Source organism: Notamacropus eugenii, chromosome 6 (assembly GCF_028372415.1).
Source record: "Notamacropus eugenii isolate mMacEug1 chromosome 6, mMacEug1.pri_v2, whole genome shotgun sequence".
NCBI lineage: Eukaryota > Metazoa > Chordata > Mammalia > Diprotodontia > Macropodidae > Notamacropus > Notamacropus eugenii.
Window position 1 is genome coordinate 378612266 of NC_092877.1, and position 22881 is coordinate 378635146.

The 22881-nt window shown below is 44.8% G+C and overlaps 1 protein-coding gene across 3 annotated transcripts in view; it reads right to left on the reverse strand.

The window, feature by feature from the left end:
- Positions 1–22881, reverse strand: part of THAP4 (THAP domain containing 4) — a 56906-nt gene that overhangs the window by 25867 nt on the left and 8158 nt on the right. The window contains exon 1 of one of the 3 annotated variants that reach the window (XM_072618764.1): positions 5657–5764. The exons of 1 other annotated variant lie outside the window; for it this stretch is intronic. In XM_072618764.1, coding sequence (XP_072474865.1) covers positions 5657–5678 — 22 coding nt within the window. In that variant the 5' untranslated portion in view covers positions 5679–5764. Of the gene's footprint in view, positions 1–5535; positions 5626–5656; positions 5765–22881 lie in introns of those variants that run through there. One more of the 3 variants, XM_072618763.1, reaches the window with a different exon arrangement.

A 22881-nucleotide genomic window follows, 5' to 3' on the forward strand; every position in this document is an offset into this window, starting at 1 on the left:
ATCTCAGCCTCTAGTCTTTCCAGGCCTCCTCCAAGTCCCAGCTAAGACCCACACTCTACAGGTTGCCCTTCCTGCCCCTCTGTGGAGCACTCCCAGGGCATCCTACTTGAGGCTTGTTTGGAAGTGGCTCATCTGCACGCTGCCTTCCTGGGTAGAGGGTGAGACCCTTGAGGGCAAGGACTGCCATGGTACTGCCAAGGCTCTGCATAAGGCCTGGTGTGTATGCAGCAAGTGCTGAATAAAAACCAATGATTACTTTTCAGGGATGACAGCTGCAAACTCAGAAGGCCCAGGAGATCCTTCAGCTTCTGGCCTACTTTTGCCCCTTCTGGCTGCCCACCACTTCTGGTTGGGAAGGGGAAAGGGTTTCTCGGGTCCACTGCCAACACTCCAGAGCCTGCCATTTCCTATCACTATTTTCAGTAAAGTACTTCTTGTACAGATCAGGCAGGCTTGACTGGACAGTTCTTCAGGTGTGAAGGAGAACTTTTCTTCAGGGAATCTTACCCCAAACACTGCAGGTAGAAACAAGCCATTTCAGAGAAATCTGACTATAAGCCAATTGAGCTTCTGGCAGCCCAGTAAGATGGTGGAGCCACCCCAAGAAGGCTGAAGGAGGAAAAGGAGAAAGGGAAGAAAGGAAGTCTTTTCTGGCCTATCACAGGCAGGGCAGCAGCCAGTGCCCAGGTCACTGCCACCTGCTGCGGTGGGGAGGGCTGCTGGGAAGAGGGACCATGTGCTTTTTGGGAGAGGATGACAGGAAGAAGAGGGGCATCCGTGGTTGCAGAAATGTGGAGGAAGAACATAAGGAGAAGGCACTGAGCACCTCTGCTCATGCCCAGGAGCAGTCACCATTGGCACTACCCAGGGGACAGGAGTGGAGTAAGGGGCAAGCCACTGTTGCCACTGGGCTTCCCCCAAATTAGAGGAGATGGATGGACACAGGACCTATGGGCCCAGGCTTCTAAATCTCCCCCAGCCATCCCTATCATGGGGTCATCTCCTACATTCTCACTCTGGGCTGGAAAGAGGCAGAGACAAAAGGCAAGAGGAAAAACTGAGGCTGCCTCTCTGCTTCAAGTGATACTTATATATATAGTACTCACAGGTGGCAAAGCTCTTTAAGTGTGGCAATGCATTTGAGCTTCATCAGAACCTTGAGGATATTACGATATTATCAGCTGTACGGATGAGGAGACTGAGGCTTGGAGGTCCAGTGATTGGCCTGTGTGTGAGGGGCAGGATGTGGGTGAGGCCCCCTGACTCCAGAACCGCTCTCAGTTTAATGTGCTTGGTGGCCTCAGGCCAACGACCAAAATCTAGCAGGAAGAAGCTATGTGAACAAGAGGGGGACCCTAGACATTCCTGGAAACAACAGCCACGGGGGCAGCAGTGGGTAGCAAGCTCTTCCATCCCATGCCTTAGACATCTAATGGTAACCTCTAGAGACAGCCAGATTTATCTTCTTTCTTCTCTCTCCTCTCTTCTCCCTCTCTCTGTCTCCCACTTCTCTCCTCTGTCTGTCTGTCTCATGCATACGTGCACACACATGCGCGCGCACATACTCACTCACAAGACAATACATGACAGACCTTCTCTGTAGGGAGGGGAAGGAATCTTATCTTAACTCCAAGGTCATCTGCCTCTTAAGATACTAAAGAAAAAGGAAGAAAAGTAATTTTTCTAGAAACAAAGGGGAGGAAACATTCATCTGAGAGATAATGAATGAGGCAAAGAAAAACAGCATTTAAATCCTTCAGTATAAACGAAACAACAGAAAAAGAATCCTACAAAACTGCAGAAGGAAAGGGAGAAAATACCAAACATCAAAGAAATGCCTTAATGTGATTAAAGGAAGGTTCCAAGTCAGCAAAATGTTTACAAAAAGTCAGATAACAAAAGGCCAGCTTGCTCCAATGCAAGGCTCAGAGCCGGAGAATGACCAAGCAGGAGGGACAAGGAGGGGACCGCAGGCTGATGGCAATGAGGACAATACACAAGCCAAGGCCCAGGCTGGGGAGGGCATCGACCAGGCCGGGCTGAATGGGCCTGCTTCCCTCCACTAACAGTTTCTCCGCCTTGCTTAAGCAGCCTAAAAACAACCATTTTCTGGCCTGCCATTATCACCTCGTGGGCTCCACAGCCTCCAAACCTTTCTCAGATCTCAGAAGGCTGACATTGAGTCAGGCCTCCCCCATTTTGGACTCGGAAAGTTGGTCTTTTGATGTGATCCTAAAACTCTGCATTCATTCCTAGAAAGTTCTTGCTTGATCCAGTCTAATGTTCTCATCTGTCAAGGTCTCAGATCCTGGTGCAGTCACTGATTTTGTGGGTGAAGCCTTCTATTTTGGTGTCCATGGCCCAGCAGGGCTGCCTGGGCACTTGCTCACTAGAGAAGACCTTGAACCAGAAGTGAATGACTCCTCTGGGGGCCAGGCCTAGGCCTAGATCCTTCTCCTTGGAGCACTGTGGCACGCTCTGCTCTACCCATAGCCTTGAACACTAGTCCACTTCAGCCTATCTCTGGTCCACCACAGGCTCTCACAGACCAGGCAGGCCACGTGACAGCTCCCCTACCCCCAAGGAGAGATGCAATGCAGCCTCCTTACTTGTCTTATGGGTCATCCTGGTCCTGTCTTCCAGGCCAAAGATCATTCTCCATAGCAAAAGAAAAAAAAAAGATGAAAAATCTTTTTACACAACTTTACACAACTCTGCATCCCTCTCCCCAGTGCCAGAGGCCCTTGGCCCTGGACAGCAGGTCTAGGATGTCTGTGATCCTCTTGTGGGAGTGAATAGATCACCAAGTCCCAAGCCCAATCTCCACCTTGAGGCCCCCCTCCACACACCTGGCCCCTGATCTTGTCTGCTCCTCAAGCCTTCTAACGATCCCTCCTCCCTGCGCCTCTTTCTTCCGACCTCTGGCTCTCCCCTATGCCATCATGCCTAGCACTGCCTGAATGACCCTTTGGCTGCACAGTTCTGGCTGTGTCACGCCTTTGCTCAAGCATCTTCACCGGCTCCTTCATAGCTCTCAACCATCTGGAGCACCCTGCCTCCGTGCCATGCACTCACTCCATCCTCTCACCACACCTGGATACACTCTGCCCACCTTCAAAAGGCTCCCTTTTCCCATCTCTGCACATTTGCTCACACAGCTCCCTAGGTCAGGCAGATAAAAGTACTATAAGAAGACATGAATATGGAAGAAATGCTGCTCCTCTACCGTCAGCATATGTTGAGGATTTACTTTTCAAAATCCACAGTTAGGCTGTAGAAAGGTGGTAAAAATGACAAAACTCCTAAATTAATTTTTTAACATAATAAAACCTGATAAAATCAAAATGAAATTTATGTGGAAAAATAAACAGGCCAGGATCACTTTAAAAGGGTTAACTTGAAAACAAAAATGCAGAAGGAAGATGTGACCACTTGGGTGTCTGACACGGGAGAGAAAGCAGAAAATGAAATACTGGAGAGGAGTGTCTACAAGTCCTCATTAAGCATCCAGCGGTCAGGTCCTGAATAGAAAAGCCAATACGTTAAAAGAAAAAACCAAACAACCTGTAAGCAATAAAAACAGGGGGGAAGAATTCACCATCTAATAGTCTTTGTTGGGAAAACTAGTTATAGGCAAAAAATATTTTACATTTTTATATCATACCATACCCAAGACAAATTCTAGCTTGGTCATAAAAGTAAACTAATGGGGAAAAAACTATTAAAAGAATGAGAAAAAAGGGAATAATAAACTTATTTCAATTGTGTAGGGCAGATCCATTTTTTACTGGTAGAAAAAATGACTAGGCCAAAAGTAGACACCTTTGATGATACAGGAATAGTTTTTCTTAACAAAAACAGAATAATGAAGATAAAATCCTAGACTGGGATGAACAGAACAAGAACTGAGCATCTGGAATTTTAAAAATTCAACATTCAACAAGAGCAGTCTTGAATAACAAAATGCCACAATGCCCAAGTGAATGGCAAGCGGTCAAACAAGTCACAAAAGAAGATATTCACATGATAAAGAATCTTGCTGTTGGAAAAAATGTTAGCTTCACTAATAAACCCAGAAATACAGATCAGAGCAACTTCAAGGTCCTATTTCACATCCATCAAATTGGCAAAAAGGACAAAATTTAGTGGTTAAAGAGAAACAGGTTAACGCATACATTGCTGGTGGAATTGCAAATCAACAGAATAACTTCAGAAGTTAATTTTGGCGGTACACATCAACATTAGCACACGCGATTATATCTTTGACCTTAGAAGGCCACAAAAAACATAACAAGAGTATCACCATCAGAAAAAGTAAGATTCCTATTAAATATTAGGGGTCCATATGCCCGTGGATACATAGAGAGAAAATAAGAGGCACTGACATTTGCGAGGAATCAGAAACAATTTAAATCTCCAACACCTGGTTAATGATTCAAACTACGAACATTACAATGCCATCATAAACGAGCGTGAGGAATAAGGAAAGTTTGAGTTAAATGAGATAATGAAAAGCCCAAACAGCAACCCAAAATCACAGCAGGCCACTCGCCTCGCCTGCGTGCACACACAACACACATGTGCACACACACAGCCCACACATGCACACGCACACATGATGAATGCCCACCAGGACACTGAGAGAGGGCCCGCACACAGCAGGAACTGCTAACACGCTCCTGTGGCTGTGCTGGATATAAATCCATGTCTCACGTATGTGTGAACAGCTGCACGTGTTTGTTGTTTGTGTCGTTTCAAGTAAAGCTCATAAAACACTGCTGAATAAAGCAGGCCCTCCCTCTGCTCCCTCTAGGGAATGAGCACCTTCGCTTGCCCCTGTGCTCCCTGCCCCCATGCTCTCTGATCTCCCTCCCTGCCTCTGTGCTCCTTGTCCCTGTGCTCTCTGATCTCCCTCCCTGCCTCTGTGCTCCCTGTCCCTGTGCTCTCTGATCTCCCTCCCTGCCTCCGTGCTCCCTGTCCCTGTGCTCTCTGATCTCCCTCCCTGTCCCTGTGCTCTCTGATCTCCCTCCCTGCCTCTGTGCTCCCTGTCCCTGTGCTCTCTGATCTCCCTCCCTGCCTCTGTGCTCCTTGTCCCTGTGCTCTCTGATCTCCCTCCCTGCCTCTGTGCTCCCTGTCCCTGTGCTCTCTGATCTCCCTCCCTGCCTCTGTGCTCCCTGTCCCTGTGCTCTCTGATCTCCCTCCCTGTCCCTGTGCTCTCTGATCTCCCTCCCTGCCTCTGTGCTCCCTGTCCCTGTGCTCTCTGATCTCCCTCCCTGCCTCTGTGCTCCCTGTACCTGTGTTCTCTGATCTCTCTCCCTGTACCTGTGCTCTCTGATCTCCCTCCCTGTCCCTGTGCTCTCTGATCTCCCTCCCTGCCTCTGTGCTCCCTGTCCCTGTGCTCTCTGATCTCCCTCCCTGTACCTGTGCTCTCTGATCTCCCTCCCTGCCTCTGTGCTCCCTGTACCTGTGTTCTCTGATCTCTCTCCCTGTACCTGTGCTCTCTGATCTCCCTCCCTGCCTCTGTGCTCCCTGTACCTGTGCTCTCTGCACTGCTCATTTCCCCCTTGCCTCCGTGCTCCCTGTCCCCATGCTCCATGATCTCTTTCCCTGCCCCCATGCTCTCTGATCTCCCTCCCTGCCTCCGTGCTCCCTGTACCTGTGCTCTCTGCACTGCTCATCTCCCTCCCTGCCAAGGTTCTTCAAGGTTACGTCCAGGCTGTTCCCAGGGACAAGCTTTCTACCTGATTCTTAAGCAGTTGTACAGGAAGTGTTTTCTAGGTCTGGAAAGTGCATCCTGGGAACTGTAGTGCTTTCTTTAAAAGATCATTCCCAAGGGAGAACAATAAGAAATGGATGACAGCCAAGGGAGTGGGGGAGGGGTGAAGAAGGGCCCTGCGCGGGCACCCTGGCATGAAGTCACTTTGGTAGGGCACAAGCTGGCCACCTTCTGCACTGCAGGAGACTGTCAGAAACAGCCTCTTCTGTCTCCTTCCAAAAGTCCCTGCAGGCTCTCGGAGCTGCCATCAGGCCCCAAGGAGAGTGAAGGGAGCTCCCCACTTAGCTCTGCAGGGGCTAGGGAGGGGTCCCCCAGGGAGTGCCACTCATTGTCAGAGCTTCCCAATGCAGTGGGACTGTTCTGACTGATGTTTCTCTCCTTCCTCTTCTTTTGGTCTTTGTAAAAATTACTTATACGTTACACAATTGTTAAATGGTACACGATCAAAGGAGTTACCCTGTAAGGCACTTTGTAAATCTAACAACATTAGATAAATGCTGCTGCTTCTTTCTCTTTGGGATGGTTCTCTGGGAAGGGAGGATGGGAGGAATGCGTGAGAAAATACAGGCAATCCACAAACAACAGATATCAGTAAAAAACAAACAAACGAGTATTTCCTGGTTGTTAATGATACCCTGAGTCTTAGCCACTACATGACCAGCAATTTTGTATTTAAAAAGCACCCATGCACTAACTGCTCCTCCCCTAAAACGATGCCATCAAACAATGTTTGAAGTTTTCTCTTCGAGTCACTGACTTTATGGCAGGAAACAGTGAACTTGGCCTCCCTTCTCACCCTACTCAATCACCTCTTTCTTTAGCCACATCGTCCTAACTCCCCAAGTGACACTGAGCTGAAACCAATTGCTGAGAGTAAGATGTGGAAGGGCTTTCAGGGAGCTGATCACTCCCTCAGTTTACAGCTGAGGGCACCAGAGACCGCCAGCCAGCCTCATCTCAGCCTCTTGGAATCCCCAGAGCCCTGCCTGCACCATCTCCGGCAACACTAGGGCCTGTGGAGCCCTTCCAGGGCTCAGTGTTCCCCTGCCTACAATTACTCAGCATGTCTTTTGGACAGCTTACATTGCCTTAGCTGGCTCCATGTTACGGTTAGATTATAAGCCCCTTGAAGACAGAGCCTGCTTTCAACCTTTCTCTGACTCTCCAGTGCCCAGCTGGAGTAGGCCCTTCACAAATGTTTGCTGCTTCCCCTTACAGAATGGAAGGTCTTTGAGGGCAGGGACTATTCCATTTTTCTCTTCATATACTCACTGCCTAGCACACAGTAGGAACATCTCTTAAATGTTTTCTGAATTATGCGCCAACATGTCTTGCAGAGAAATTCTACGGCAAACTTGCTCAGACCATACCTAGTGACTTAATGCCAAGGCAGAAAGGGTAAAGAGTGGCCAAAAATGTAAGAACACTTTGTTGAGAATCGAGAAATCAAAGACTGAGCAGCCTGTGGCCTAGGAAGAGGCTCCTACTTAGTGAGGAGAAGACTGAGGCCTCCACCAACTGAAACTACCCTAAGCACCGGCTCTTTTCACGTCTGTATTGGTCCTTTCCAACTTCCTTCTAATAGGGGAAACTCTTAACGACCTCGTTCTTCCTCAAATCTCTTCCTTGTTGGCTCCACCATTGTGGAAGACAACATGGAATTACGTGGGAAAAGGAACCAATCTGTTCATCACCAAGCAGGTCTGTGCCCTTTAGGAGGTGAGAGATCAAATCACAGCTCCAACACGTGCCAGCTCACATGCCAGTCTAACAAAGAACCAAAAACAAAGTGGGCGCCCGCCAAATGAGGAATGGCTGAACCAACTTAGGCACAGGGATGTAAGAGGCAGTGTGGTGTAGTAGATGGAGACCTGGGCTTGAAGTCCAGAAGGTATGGGTTTGAAGCCTGCTCCAGACATGCCCTGGCTGTGTGAATCTGGGCCAGTCATTCAAGGCCTTTGGTCTCACATGTCCTGTAAAATAAAGGGGCTGGACCCTTTCAGTGCTAAACAGATGATCCTGTCCGCCTATGCAGTAAAATCTGAGAATGCAAAGAAATATGAGAAGATTTACATGAGCCGATGCCGAAACAGGACTAGTTCCATAAGCCGTGAAATGAACACTGATTTGTGAGACTACTACGCACTAATAAACACTAAATTCTGAGTAATGACAAGGACCAATTTTGGTTCAGGAGAACACAGAGTGAACCATCCCCCTGCCTTGTTGGTGGAGCTGGGGTAGGGGTGAAGACAAATCCGTGCACCTGCTTAATTGTTCTTCTTTACTACAAGGGAAGAAGGTTCAGTGCAGGGAGAGGAGAGGTGGGGATGGGAGAAGGCACTATATCTGGAAATGATGGTTCTGTAAAAACACAAGGAATCCCCAAAACACTCCCCCAAAACCCCACCTCCTTGGCTTCCTTGATACTAAACGATCCCGATTCTCCTTCTTCTGGGTCATCCTTCTAACCCAGAGCTGTGCTTTAACGTTCAGTCCTTGGCCCCCTGATCCCCTTAAACTCTTCTCCCTTGGGAATCTTAGTAAACTTCAAGGCTTCCAACTATTACCTCCCTGGGAATAACTCTCAAATCGACATTTTCAGCTCTCTCATGAACTTCAGGCTCCCAGCCCCATTACTTGTTGAGTATTTCTACTTCAATGTCACCCCGTCATGTCAAACTCAACATGTCTAATGCTAAAAAGGTGACTTCCATCAGCACCCCACAAACCAGTTGCTCCTCCTAATGACAGTCCAAAATTCTCTTGAGAGCACCTTTCTACTCTTTTGCCAATGATGCCACCATGCTCCCTACACTCGAGGTCTCTGAGTCATTTCTCATTCTCTTTTGCTCACCTTCCAGACAGCCAGAGAGCAACAATTTAGGCTGTTTTCCTTCACCCACTTGTGGCAATGCCTTTCTCTCTGTTTACGTTGCCACAATCCTAATGGATATTCTTATCTCTTCCTTCCTGACTTCAACACTGAACCCACAGAAGCACCAACATAACTGGGTGCAGAACACAATGCTAGGCATTCCATTTGTGAGATACAAGACTAGGAAAGAAGAATTTTCAGCTCACACCACCTTATCATATAGGAATGAACTAAGACACAAATAATCGTGGTATACAATACTTCAATTCAAAGCCACAGCAGAGGTATTTCTAGACTATCGCTCCATCCCTTAGTGACCCTACCTCCTTGGAGGTTCACTCAGTCCACATCTGCCACCCAATCAAAATTCTAGTGTCAATTAACCTCCAAGACACTCCCTGGGCTTCCTCCCTGAGTTCAATCTTTAACTCCTCCTGAACTCCTGACTTCCTAACAGGGGTCTTCAATATACACACTGGTGCTCTCTAAAATATCCTGACCTACTAGTTTCTCGGCTTACTTACTTTCCATGACCAATTCCTCCAGCCACCTCATCTACCCCTGGAGATGGCCACACCCTTGGATCTTGCCAGTACCTACCAGTGTTCCACTTTCACGTTCATGAACTCTGGAATTCCCTCAGCTGATCACAAATCTGTTGTCATTCCACCTCTCCCTCTCCCTTGCTCCCAAACTTTGTTCTTTCTCCTCAATGTGACTGCCAGTCCCTCCACCCCTCAGATTTCTCCCAGGCTATCATGTCTGCACTGGTTATTCTTCTCTTTTCCCCATCTTGACCCCTTGGTAAACCAGTTCAATGCTACTCTGTCCTCTTCTTTTGAGTACCTTGTTACCTCATCCTGTCACTGATCTTACCCTGCTGAACCTCAGACTGGGTTTCTCCCACCTTCTGATGTACTCACTTCTACTCACAAGCTGATGAGTGATGCTGGGAGAAATCATGAAAGCATGTTAACTGGATCCACTACAAATATAAGTTATCTAATCTCACCTGGGTCCTCACTGCAGTAAGGTGATCATTTTATACTCCCCTGTCTCATTCCCTTGAAGTGGAGGGTATAGAAGAAACAAGGGGTTTGAGGAGGGATGACAATGTTCAGAAAAGGTGCTTCTCCTCTCCCCACTCTTTCAGCTGAGAACCTTGCCCCTTATTTCCTGAAAAATTGAGGTCATTCATAAATCTCCCTCTTATCCCCTCTACTTCATTCCATATTACTGATGCTTTCCACAATTCCCTCCTTCTCCCATAAGTGGCCCTTCCCATTGCCAAGAGAAACCGTTCTACAAGTACAAGGGATCCTGTGCCATTCCTCAGAGGATTGCCCCTGTCACGTCTACTCATGCTAAAACATTCAATTTCTATTAGTAGTTTCCCTACTGCCTAAGTCTCCCTCTTCTTCAAAAATTCTCCCTTGCTCTATCCACCCCACTGTGATCTCTTAGCTAAATTCCCTGAGAAGGCCATTTATATTTGCTGCCCTCCCCTTACCTTCCCACTTTCTTCATAACTGTCTGCAGTCTGCTTCTGACCTTATCAGTCAATGCAAACTGGTTTCTCCCAAGTTAGCAGCTGTCTCTTCTCACAGCCTCTAATGCTAGCCATCACCATCCTCTCCTTGATACTCCCTTTTAGGTTCTGAGGACATTCACTCTTTCTTGGCTCTCTTCCTACCTGATTGACCCTTCCTCAGTTTCCTTTGCTGGAGCTTCATCCAGTTAGCCATGGGCATCCCATGGGCTCTGCCCTCATGTTTTCTCAACATTATTTCACTTGCTGCTCTTATCTGTTCCTATGACTTCAACGATCATGCCAATGCAGACGATGCCCAGATCTACTTGCCTAGTCTTAACTTCTCTCCCAACCTCCTGTCTCATCTCCAGCTGAACATCTCAAACTGGATGTTTCAGAGACATATTAAACTCAACACATCAAACACTGAGCTCATTCTCCCCCCTCAACACCCCTTCTTCCTCATTACCCCAGTAGTGCTGAGGCTCCTAATTTAGGTGTCATTCTCAAGTCCTCACTCTCTCTCGCTCCCTCCTCTAATATGGTGCCAAGTCCCATCAATCCTGCTTTCGTAACCTCTCCCATATGTGCCTTTCTCTCCTCAGACACTGCCATCATGCTGCTCCATGCCCTCATCACCTGAAGTCTGAACTACCGAGGAGGCTGCTGGCGAGTGCCCATGCCTCCAGGGTCTCACCTCTCCAGTCAATCCCCAACATGCAGATCTGACCAACGAGCAATAAACAAACAACAGTCCAGCAGCGCACTTGGACTAACTCCCTTTACAACGCAGCCCCCCCCAGCCTTTCTGGCCTCACTCATCCCCTGGGTTCTGTGACCCAGCAGCACGGCCCCCCATGCTGCTCCTCCCGTCTCCGGGCACCTTCAGTGGCTGACGCCCAGGCCTGGGACGCTCTCCCTCCTCATCTCTGCCCCTTGGCTGCTTCCCTGGCCTCCTTCAGGTCCCAGCTCAAACTTTACCTTTTCCAAGTTCCCTTAATGCTAACGCCATCCTTCTGTTGATACATGGTTGTTTGCATGTTCTTTCCCTCCTGGACTCCTGGAGAGCAAGGCCTGTTTTTTGTCTTTCTTTGTATTCCCTAGTGCAGGGCACACAGTTGGAGCCTCATTAATGCTCATCCCTCTCCAGGCTGAGCTCACTTCCTCAACCACGCCCCCAGTCTGAACCCTCACTGGCTCCTCTACACTTCCAACCCTTGCACCTACCCTCTGATGTTCTTTTAGAAAGTAAGATGCTGGTATGCTTATCATAGTACCTGGCACACAGTCAGTGTTTAATAAATGCTTGTTGACTGACTGACAAATGAAATGCTAGATCAGGGCCAAGAGAAAGGTCACTGCCAGCTGTGGGGGCCAGGGAAAGCTTGACCAAAGAGGCAGTGTTTGAGGTGGGCTTTAAAGAATTACACAGTTAGTAGGAGGAGAGAAATAGGCAAGGCAGAGGAAAAAACCTAAGTAAAAGTACATTTGTGTGAAGGTGAAGGGTATATTCAAGGACAGGTCAATGGTCTGGTATGGCTGGGCCATGAAATACATGGAGAGGAAAGGAAGAGAAAGAAGGCCAGAGAGGTTACACAGGGCAAACAGAGTGGCACCACCAGGTCCACACATGAAGAGAATTCTTCTGGCAACAGCATGAATGATGGCCTGGGAGGAGGGGGAGAAGCAGAAAGAGCTGCCAGGAAGCTCTGTGAATAGTTCACATGGAGAGTAATGATGGGCCGCACTGCCATGGGGACAATGAGAACAGGAGGGGATGGATACTGACAGATCACAGGCAGAATCATGAGGACTTTGTAAGTGACTGGCAAAAAAGCTGAGTGAGGGGAAACATGGAAGGTTCAGACGTGGGAGATTATGGGAAGATGGCAGCCTGCACTGTTTGGTTAGCAGGCAGATCACCACAATAATTTACTAGGAACGATCTCCTCACCTTTGGGAGTGCCCCCAACAATCAGAACTATCTTTCCAAAAAGCCCAGTTTCACTTGGGTTCGAAAACTCCTGCTGTCCCCAACAAGATCAAGCGCACCCCTGGCATTCCCGATCTCAGGACACCTTTCGAGGCTCATTCTTCCACTGTTGCTCTGCTCCAGTCACATCCGTCTGCTCAAAATCTGTCTTTGAGAATGTCCTCTCCTCCTCTTCTCTTGGCCTACCTGAATCCTAGGAGTTGCCCAATGTGGACGATCCTTCTACTCATGTAAATAGTAACCCTTCCATGTCTGGCTTCCCAGCACTCCCATACCCATACACCCACCACCTAGTAGCTACCCTTTTAGACTAAGTCTCTCTTGGACAAACTCATGGTCTTTGGACAATTATCCATTTGGGGAACCACAGTTTGGTGGATCCTACTAGAACTGGGATGCAAGTAGCCTTGAGCAACACAGAGAAAACTAAAGCCTGGCCAGTGTTTACTCTAGAACACACTGAAAACTTTGGAGTTACAGATTAGGGCACAATATTGTGAAATAGCTAAGAACAAGTAGAGAGCTAAAATATGTTCAAACGCATAAACGTGATGCAACAAAGAATCCAGATGTGCTCACTTCTTCCAGAAGTGCGAGTCCAGGAACAAAGGCCAAATGAGAAGATGTAACTCAGCCGGCATCCTTGCCTGTCTGAGAGCTTTCAAGAAAAACGGCACCGCAATGCCGTGATTAGGAAAGCTTTTGGTAAGGAAGTTATTTTATGATAAAGTGAGCAAAGAAAAAGTTAGTGTTTAAAAAAACCCACTGAAAAATCATTCCAAACAACAGTAGCAAGAATCATGTAGCTCCATGAGCAAGGTCTGTGGAACAAAAACCTATCTCCATGGAGAGTAAATGGTGGAAGGGACACAGGATGTGGGTGTGGGCAGGCTTGCCTTAAAGCAGCCCATTACCTCCTGATATAGTCTTCTTAGGGAATCACCGACGGCGGTGGGGTGGGGGACAGGGTGGCTCTGAAAGGCTGGTCCTTACTAGCTCTGCCCCAGGCAGACATCAGCGGCTGGCCTGCCTTGGGTTCTGAAGCTCCAAGATGTTATGCCTTGTTTTCTCCCCAGACTTGCCCTCTCTCTCCACTTTCCTAAGCATCAGCGAGATTTCTGTCCTTCCCTCCCTATTTTCAGTGTCTCCTCCCACACCAAGGCTCCTAAATGCCAGTTGTATTTCCCACCATCCCTGCTCCTCTTTTAGCTGTTATTTGGCGATGACCATTATATTGGTAACCACGGTACATTGCCTCTCTGATTCCTGCTTTTTACTTCTGGTAACAGTTTCTAACCAAGCATAAAGATGAAATATATTCTCTTTATTACATGTAGAGCTGTATTCTTCAATGAGTTTTCAGGCTTGTGCTTTTGAAAAAAATATTTATCCAGTAGCCTTGAAATAATACCAGTAAAATGATAATATAGTATACAATAACCTTTAAAAATGCTGGCAACATTTTATAAATGTTGTTTACCTTTTTCATAAGACATTCCCTAATTTTGCTTTGTATTACATTCACTTTTAAATTCAGTCTCCCCCCACCCCCCACTGTAGGCACTCATCGGAGCCTGGTTAGTTTTGCTAAACTTCTCTTTTTCCCTTTCTCTTCTGCTCTTTACTATAAGGGATGACTTGCTAGGTGGGATAGGAACATACTGGGAAATGAAGCTAGAATGAAATCAAAGGATACCAATAAAAACTTAAGTATAGTTCCCTTTCAATGAGTATTCCTGGTATGATCACTGGAAACTTCCAAACCACAGATCATTCATCATCGTCACAGATCAAACTCTCATCCAGGTGAACATCAAGCCTTTACCAGCTCTGGCAGCCACATTTCAACCAACCCTCCAAATTCATGAAAGATCTGTACAAGGAGGGTGACAAGAGAAAAGCAGATGACAAACGGACCGGTAAACATGTAGCAGCTGGATGCTACATGGGAAAAGGAGAGATCTGGAAGAGGGGTAACCCTTTTTCTTCTCTCTGGTGTGTCTACTTGGGTCTTTTTGTTTTTGTTTTTCTTGGTGTTACGTGACTTCTAGGAAAAAGAGAAGAAAAATGTCAAAATACTCCATGAGAAAACAAAAACAAATTGAAAACAAAAAATAGCAAAGGGATTTGGGGACATAACAGAGCAAAGAAGTCACTGAGTGCTGAAAGCCGATCCAAGCCACCACAGTTAGTGAGCACCTGCCCTGTGTCTGCTCTCAAAGAGCATATAACCTACTGAAGGGATAAAACACCTACCCCAGATAAACAAACACAAGGTGATCTGAAATAGGAGAGCAAGATCAACGGGGAGCAGGGGGAGATCAAGAAAGAAGGAATACAGGGGAACTCTCCCCTGAGCCTTGAAGAAAACTTGGAATTCCAAGAGGCAGAGATGAGAAAGAGAATGGATTCCTATGAGAGGGACAGCCTTTTCAAAGGCAGAGTGATGGGAAATGGATTGTTGAATTCAGGGCAAAGCAAATAGGTCACCTGGACTGGAACGCAGAGGCTGTGCAGGGAGTAATAGGAAGCGCAGGAGTCAGACTATGGAGAGTCTGCAGGCCAGCCTGATGAACCTGTGTTTTATCCCATGGGCAAAAGGGAGCCTTGAGGCCTCATTTCTAGAATATATAGAGAACTGACTCATATGTATAATCATACAAGTCATTCCCCAATTGATAAATGGTCAAAGGATATGAACAGGCAATTTTCAGAGGAAGAAATTAAAGATATCTATAATCATATGAAAAAATGCTCTAAATTACTATTGATTAGAGAGATGCAAATCAAAACAACTCTGAGGTACCATATCACACCTATAAGATTGGCAAACATGACAGAACAAGAAAATGATAAATGCTGGAGAGGGTGTGGGAGAGTTGGAACACTAATTCATTGTTGGTGGAGCTGCGAGCGCATCCAACCATTCTGGAGAGCAATTTGGAACTATGCCCAAAGGGCTACAAAAATGTGTATACCCTTTGACCCAGCTATATCGCTACTAGGACTATATTCCCAAGAGATCATAAAAATGGGAAAGGGTCCCACATGTACAAAAATATTTATAGCAGCACTCTATGTAGTTGCCAAAAACTGTAAGTCAAGGGGATGTCCATCAATTGGGGAATGGCTGAATAAATTATGGTATATGAATGTAATGGAGTACTATTGTGCCATAAGAAATGATAAACAAGAAGACTTCAGAGAGGCCTGGAAGGACTTACATGACCTGATGCTGAGTGAAAGGAGCAGAACCAGGAGAACTTTGTGCACAGCAATGACCACAGTGTGTGAGAGTTTTTTCTGGTAGACTTGGAATTTTGTAATAACACAAAAACTTCTTATAAAAAAAAAAAATCCCAAAGGTGGTTCTCAAGGCAAAATGCCTTCCACACTCAGAGAAAGAAATATTTAAGTCATTCACAAAATGGAGCAGATCATGTTTGTGTATGTGTATGTGTTTGTGTATCATGTTCTGATTTGTTATATGATTTCTTCCATTTATTTTAGTTCGACTACATAGCATGGCTATAGTGAAAATGTACTCAATAGGAAAGTATATGTAGAATCTATACAGAATTGTATGCTGTCATGAGGAGGGAGGGGGGTAGTGGGGGGTAGGTGTGGGGGGGATAAAATCTCAATTGTATGGCAGTGATTGTTAAACATTAAAAAATAATAATAAAAAAAAAAGGGAGCCTTGAGCAAGAGGGACAGGTGCAGACCGGTGCCTCTGAGGTACTGGTTAGTTTTGTTATACTGCTGAAATATCCCTTTGGCAGTGGTGTGAGAATGGAGTGGAGAGGAAAGAGACAGAGAAAGCAATGAGGAGGCCAAAGCGGTAGCTCGAGTGAGGACCAGGGTCTGAACTGAGATAAGGGCTATGGGAGTGGAGAGGAGACGGATGGATGGATGGCAGCAGAACTCATGGGGCTTAAGAGATGATTAGGCAGTGCTGGAGGAGAAGGAACAATGACTGGCAAGATGGCAGGTTTGGGGACTAGAAAGATGGTAAGATTTCCTTAACAGAAAGAGGGAGATTCAGAGGAGAGTTGAGTTTAGGGAAGAAAATAATGCTACATCTTTGACCTGTTGCACTTAAGATTAAGACACCAGATGGAGACTGCTATCATGACCTGACCCTAACAAGACTGGACTTCACAAGAGGAGGCCTAATAGGAGAGATCTGGATGTCACTGATATAGAGGTGATAACTAAATCCATAGGAGTGGACATGGGGGGAGGGGAGAGGGAGGAAGGAGGGAAAAAAAAGAGGCAAAGAAGGGAGAGGAGAGGAGAGGAGAGAGAGGAGAGAGGGGGCAGAGAGAGACAGACAGAAACAGAGACAGAGAGAGAGAGAGAGACTGAGAGAGACTGAGAGAGACAGACAGAGAGAGAGAGACAGAGAGAGAGGGACAAAGAGAGAGACAAAGAGAGACAGACAGAGACAGAGAGAGACAAAGAGACAGAGACAGAGAGAGAGAGAGACAGAGAGGAGACCAAGACAGACAGAGAGACAGAGAGACACACACAGAGAGAGAGAGAGAGAGAGAGAGAGAGAGAGAGAGAGAGAGAGAAGAGCCCTTAGAGGAAAACATACTTGGAAGTTAGAGAGAAACAAGAAACAAGGCAACATTTGCCTAGTGACATCTTCAATGAATAAATGACATTCATAAAAGTTAGGCAAAAAATTGACAGTGACAAGAAAATCACAAGGCCAAACGAGTTTGAAGAAAGTAAGAAATCATGGGAGAATTAAGCTAGAATTAAAATATGCAAAGGGCAAATGTTGAAAAAAGTGACCAACATGAGGAATAGAAGAGAAAACATGGGTCAGCAGACTCAGTTCACAAGAGTCAATCCAGAGAATGGACTTCTAGCCAGTAGGAATCAACTAGAGAAGAAGAAGCGCCCGAAGCTCAGAGTTATCCTAAGAACTGAAAACAAGCAAACTCTCAGGTTGCAGCTGGAAGAGTCCAGATGTCGCTGTCTGAGGACTGCTGACATCTCAGAAAACTTACTTTTTAAAAATGTGGACTCAACATTTCAGGAAACCATCAAATAAAACTTCCCAGAATAAGCAAAAAACAAGTTGCCAAATGAAAAGAATCTACAGAGAAAAACCCAAGAATCAGGATTCCTAGATATATTATTTTTATTACAATGTTAAAGGAAAAAATACTTCAGTTTGTTGAAAATAAGGATGAGAATTATTGACCCGGAAACATTCATCAGGATTACGGTGGGCTTTACCAAAAAAGACAGAGTGATGGGAGAAAGTGGGCTGTGATACATACTAAATTTAAAAACCATGGACTAAATTCAAAATGAGCTGCCCAGCAAAATGTCAAATCCTATTGCAAAAGAAGAGATCAAATCTGAAAAGCAATCATACTTTTCAAAATGACAAAGGCATCGGGACTTCCAGGAAGTCTTAAAGGTACTTAAAACAATTCTCAAAGAAAGATCAATCAATTGCCATCAACATAAGAACCCACAGAGTACAGTATCAGCAAGGTCACTAAGTGTTTCATAAGCATGTCTGAAAGAACTTGGCAGGGGAAAGCAGGGGAAAGGGAAAGGACAGCACGAGATGGAAGACGGAATGAGAACAAGGGAATCCCAGAGCAAAGTCAAAGAAACACTTAGTGTTACTGATAGAAAAGGATTTTGTTTAAAGCATTTTCAAATTTGAAATGAAAACTGAAACATGAAGAATGAGAATCTATGTCCACTAACAGGATGACTGACAAAAAGTCAAGTCTGACAGCTGTAAAGCTAAATGGAGATGGGCCAAGAACTCTAAGAAGCAACTGAAAGAAATAAGAGGAATAAATGTTGGTCACAACTAGGGGCGAAGGGAAGCAAACGTAAAAAATGCTTACAGACAAAATCTATAGACAGAAAAAAGGATTTTGCAGAGCAAAGAAGTAGCTCCTCTAGGATTAAAAGAAACACATGCTCCCCAAGAACGGTCCAACAACAACAAAAAGATCCACCACTTTCAAGGGGGAAAATCCAAACTAGCAATAACCACAAGAGATTCTCTCATGCCCTGATAGCCAGAGATCTACAAATTAAGGTGCGCTCACGATGCCACTTTGTGACAGCTGGGAGGGCAAAAGGCATTTTTAAAATGATCAAAAATAAAGTTGGTGGTATGGTTATACATTATTGGTGGAACTATAGAAGGGGATCAATCTGGCAATTTATTTACACCAAATGTAATAAAACCCATTTTTTCCATACTAATTCATTCATTTATTCATAATCTTTTGACTAGATGACTGAATTACCAGGACTTTAACCTAAAGATATTAAAATAAAAAAAGGTTCTGGTCCTACATAAATATTCAAAGTTATATCAAAATACTCATTTGTTTTACCAGCCATATAAAAACAAACAAAATATGTGTCAGAAGATTAGCAAATGACTGGGTAAATTAAGGTCAATTACTTTACCAGCTCATGATGCCATGAATGAACATGACTCCAAAGAAACATGGTGAGATCTAAACGAAGTCATACAAAGCGAGCCCAGCAGAACAACTGCTGCTGCTGCCTAGAAGGCAAAGGGACTCTATTCTGTTAAATGTTAATGGTTTTCTATCAGATTTCAGTCCTTATTTTCTATGTTTGTTGGGTTTTCCTAGATTTTCCGAGTTGGAAGGAACCTCTGGAATCATCTCATACAAACCATTCCTGAAAAGGAATTCCCACTGTCACCTACCCAAATGGGAGAGAGAAGGGAAGGACCAAGTGCCTCCCTAGCTCCTTATTCCACTTTTAGGTAGCTCTAATCATTAGGAAATGTTTTCTTACATGTTTAAATTTCTCTTTTTTGCAACTTTATCCAATCAATGCTTTGAGCTTCTCTTTGGGGACAAGTGGATTATTCGGCTTTGTTGCTGCTTATTAAGTTCATATTTTTAAAAATTATACACATTAAAACATTTGAAATAGAAAAAAAAATCCTAATCATTATTGACTGAAAAAAGAATTGCCCAAGGAGAAAGCTAGCATTAGGTTAGGTGATTGAAAAGATCTGAAACTCACTAGACTCTATAAGTATACTAAGGAGGCTAGCTTTCTTTAAATCTTGATTTAACTGAGCATCCTCTTTAAATTTATTAAAAATAACATCTAGGCAAAACTATTAAAGAACATGAAAATAAAGGCAGCTGGGAGTTGAGTTTTGTTTTATTTTTTTTCTTGTGTGTGTGTGTGTGTTTGTCCTTCATGGCCGAAGACGACCATGCCATCAGAGAAATAATGAATGACTTGCACTTGACTTTGTTTTGAGTGAGGGAGGGCTGTGCAGGTCACCAGCCTTGCTTCTCCTCCAGAGCCATCTGAATCCAATGACCAGATATTCATCAGGATGATTGGAGATGACCCAGAATGAGGCAATTGGGGTTAAGTGACTTGCCCAAGGTCACACAGATAGTGAGTGTCAAGTGTCTGAGGTGAGATTTGAATTCAGGTCCTCCTGACTCCTGCACTGGTGCTCTATCCACTGCAGTACCTCGCTGCCCCTTTTTTCTTGTAAAGCAAAACTGAATAGGACTGTATATCTCTTAGAAAATCATGCTTAGAAGAATCTGGCTATTTGTCCCAGAAATATATCTTGGGGCAGTTTCCTTCACTTCTCAGTCAAGCATCCATGAAAAAGATGGTTTTCTTCATGTATGGTCTCCTAGCTGTAAGGGCAACAGCAAATCCTATGAACACCAACTACTACATGGTTCTAAACTTGTTGTCCCTCAACTTTTTCAACTACGTTTTCTAAATATTCCAGACAAAGCAAAGACATATCAATGCATAAGCACAAAGACAAGCCTTCCCAAATCTGATCTATAATCCTCAGGAGAACAAAAACCATGTCGTGTGCTATTTTTGTAACTTAGGTGTCTGGCAGAATATTTTAAATATAGTATGAACTTAATGTTTGTTGATGACAATGATTAATAATTTCCTCATTTATTTTTATTAGTGATCAAGAACATATATTCATTTTGAATGCTGGTAAGAGTTAATGAGGAAATTTGTGAAAATCTCATTCTTGTCATATTCTAAGAATTCATGAAGTACATAAAATATTACTCAAAAATTGGGTAGCCAGCTGACCCAGCCATTCCGGGGGGCAATTTGGGACTATGCCCAAAGGGCTACAAAAATGTGCATACCCTTTGACCCAGCTATATCACTTCTGAGACTGTATCCCCAAGAGACCATAGAAATGGGAAAGGGTCCCACATGTACAAAAATATTTATAGCAGCTCTCCTCGTGGTGGTCAAAAACTAGAAATCAAGGGGATGCCCATCAACTGGGGAATGGTTGAACAAGTTGTGGTATATGAATATAATGGAATACTATTGTGCCATAAGAAATGATGAACAGTCAGACTTCAGATAAACCTGGAAAGACTTCTATGAACCGAAGCTGAGTGAAAGGAGCAGAACCAGGAGAACTTTGTACACAGCAACAACCACAGTGTGTGAGGACTTTTTCTCGTAGACTTAGTACTTCACTGCAATGCAAGGACTTAAAAAATTCCCAACGGACTCAAGGCAAAATGCCTTCCACATCCAGAGAAAGAACTATGGAGTTGGATCACAGAATGAAGCAGACCATTTTCTTTTGTAAAAATAAATTAATTAATTAAAATGAAATGAGAGATGTCTACTAAAAAAAAAAAATTGGGTAATCAACTTCCTACATTCATATTGTAGGATTGCAAATCTGATATGATTGGGTTTTCAGCATCTGTACTCGGAACATTCTACTCTATAGACCAAAACTGGTCAATCCAGCAGCATTTATTTATCAATCTAGAAAACCAAGTGTAAATAAAATGTACAGTCTCCAGACACTGGCAGCTTGTTGAATTTTTCCATCAAGACATGTCAAGCTATTGGACATGACCTGCAATTTGGCTGTGCTAAGACACGTATACAAATATATGTGTGTGCATATGTGAATATACCACACACTTGGGTACACACAGAGGTATACACATACACAGACATATGTACATCCATGTATATGCCAATGGATGGATGGATGAATGATGGGAGAGAGAGAAGAGAGGATAGCTAGGCAGACAGATCAATAGTCAATTCTGACAATGAGCTAGGTTCAGAAATGAATATTAGGAGATCAGTGTTTGGGAAACTACAGTGCATGCCACTACTACGGAAATCCAACTTTCAAACCAATATTCTCAATGGCGCATGTACTAGCACAGTCTCATAAAAGGACACCAAATGTGCTATCTCATAAGAACCAAATCACAAGTCAGCACAAAACAATGCAGAGTGGGTGTAATAGGACTTGGAAAAAATTCAAGTCTGTGATCTTGTCACTTTAGGGAGTCAATCCTCAACCACGCAGACTGGCCTCTTTGCCACTTCAAGTCTTGGAGAGCTTGCCTGATAACTAAAAAATACCTAGGATTGTAACAGGCATAAAAGACCCACATACATCATCTAGGACACAGGGCGTCTGAGAAGGAGGTAGGCTACACAGCTCTGGCCCTATGCTAGTACTCCCCACCCCCATCCCAGAAGGCACCTCTTTTACTGTTCCCATGTCTGTCCTTTGAAGGGAGGTAGAATAAGAGCATCCCCTTTCCATGGAAAGGCCTTTCATGTCCTCCTCATCCCACCATGTCTTTTCTATGCAAAGATCTCCATGTGAAGGGCCTTCACATGGTACAGTGCTACTTGTCTATATGGTTCCCAATATGCAGCCCTGAGAGGTAAACACAATCCCCCCAATGTGGCCTGATCTAACCAGTGCAAAGTCCAAGAAAATTCTTAGCTGCCTCCTTCTAGATCTAGATCTTAGGCCTTGCTTACTGATGTAACAGCTTATTGGCCTACCACATCACACTCATACTGAACCTATACGCCACCAAACTCTTGGATCATTCTCAAAGTCGCTTCTCCCCCATTCTGTACTTGTGAGGCTAATTTTTTGAACTCAGAGGTAGAACTTTACGTTTATCTGTACGAAATGTCATCCAATCAGGTTCAGCCTAGTAAGATGTTTTTGGATTCATCCAATGTCTCATCTATTCATTCTAACTTTATTTTATCTGCAAACTTGACAAAGACACTTTCGTCTAGATCATGAATAAAAACATTAGCCAGCAGAGGGCCAATAACAGATCCCTGGGATGCTCTCATGTAAACCTCCTGCCAAGCTGACATCAGCCCATTAACAGCTGCTTTTGAGGTCCAGTCATTCCACCTGTTCTGAATACAGCTAACTTAATAGGACCCAGGGCACACTGATCCATCTTGTCCACGTGGGAAGTACGAGAGACTAGGCCAACTCCTTTGTGGAATTTTAACTATGCTGCAGCATTCTCCCCTCCTTCCCAAACTTAACCCCACCACCCTATTAAAACAAAGACTGGCTTCACTGAAATCATATCATGGTGGTTCCATCAGGCCTCTGCCTAGCTTCCCCCCTTACATCATTCTTCCAAACAGCATCATCACCGTTATGAGCCAGTGCCACCTGCCTCTTCCTTGTGACTTCTGCTCACAGGTGAAGAAGGTGAAGAGGAAAGCCCTCCTTCCCCATGGGTAAATCCCTCAGCCTGCACCCTGGATCCCACTGCCTTCCCTTCATTCTCCAGCAATCACACAGTCAGTGCTTCTCTCCACTAGCTCAAACCCATCTACCCCTAAAA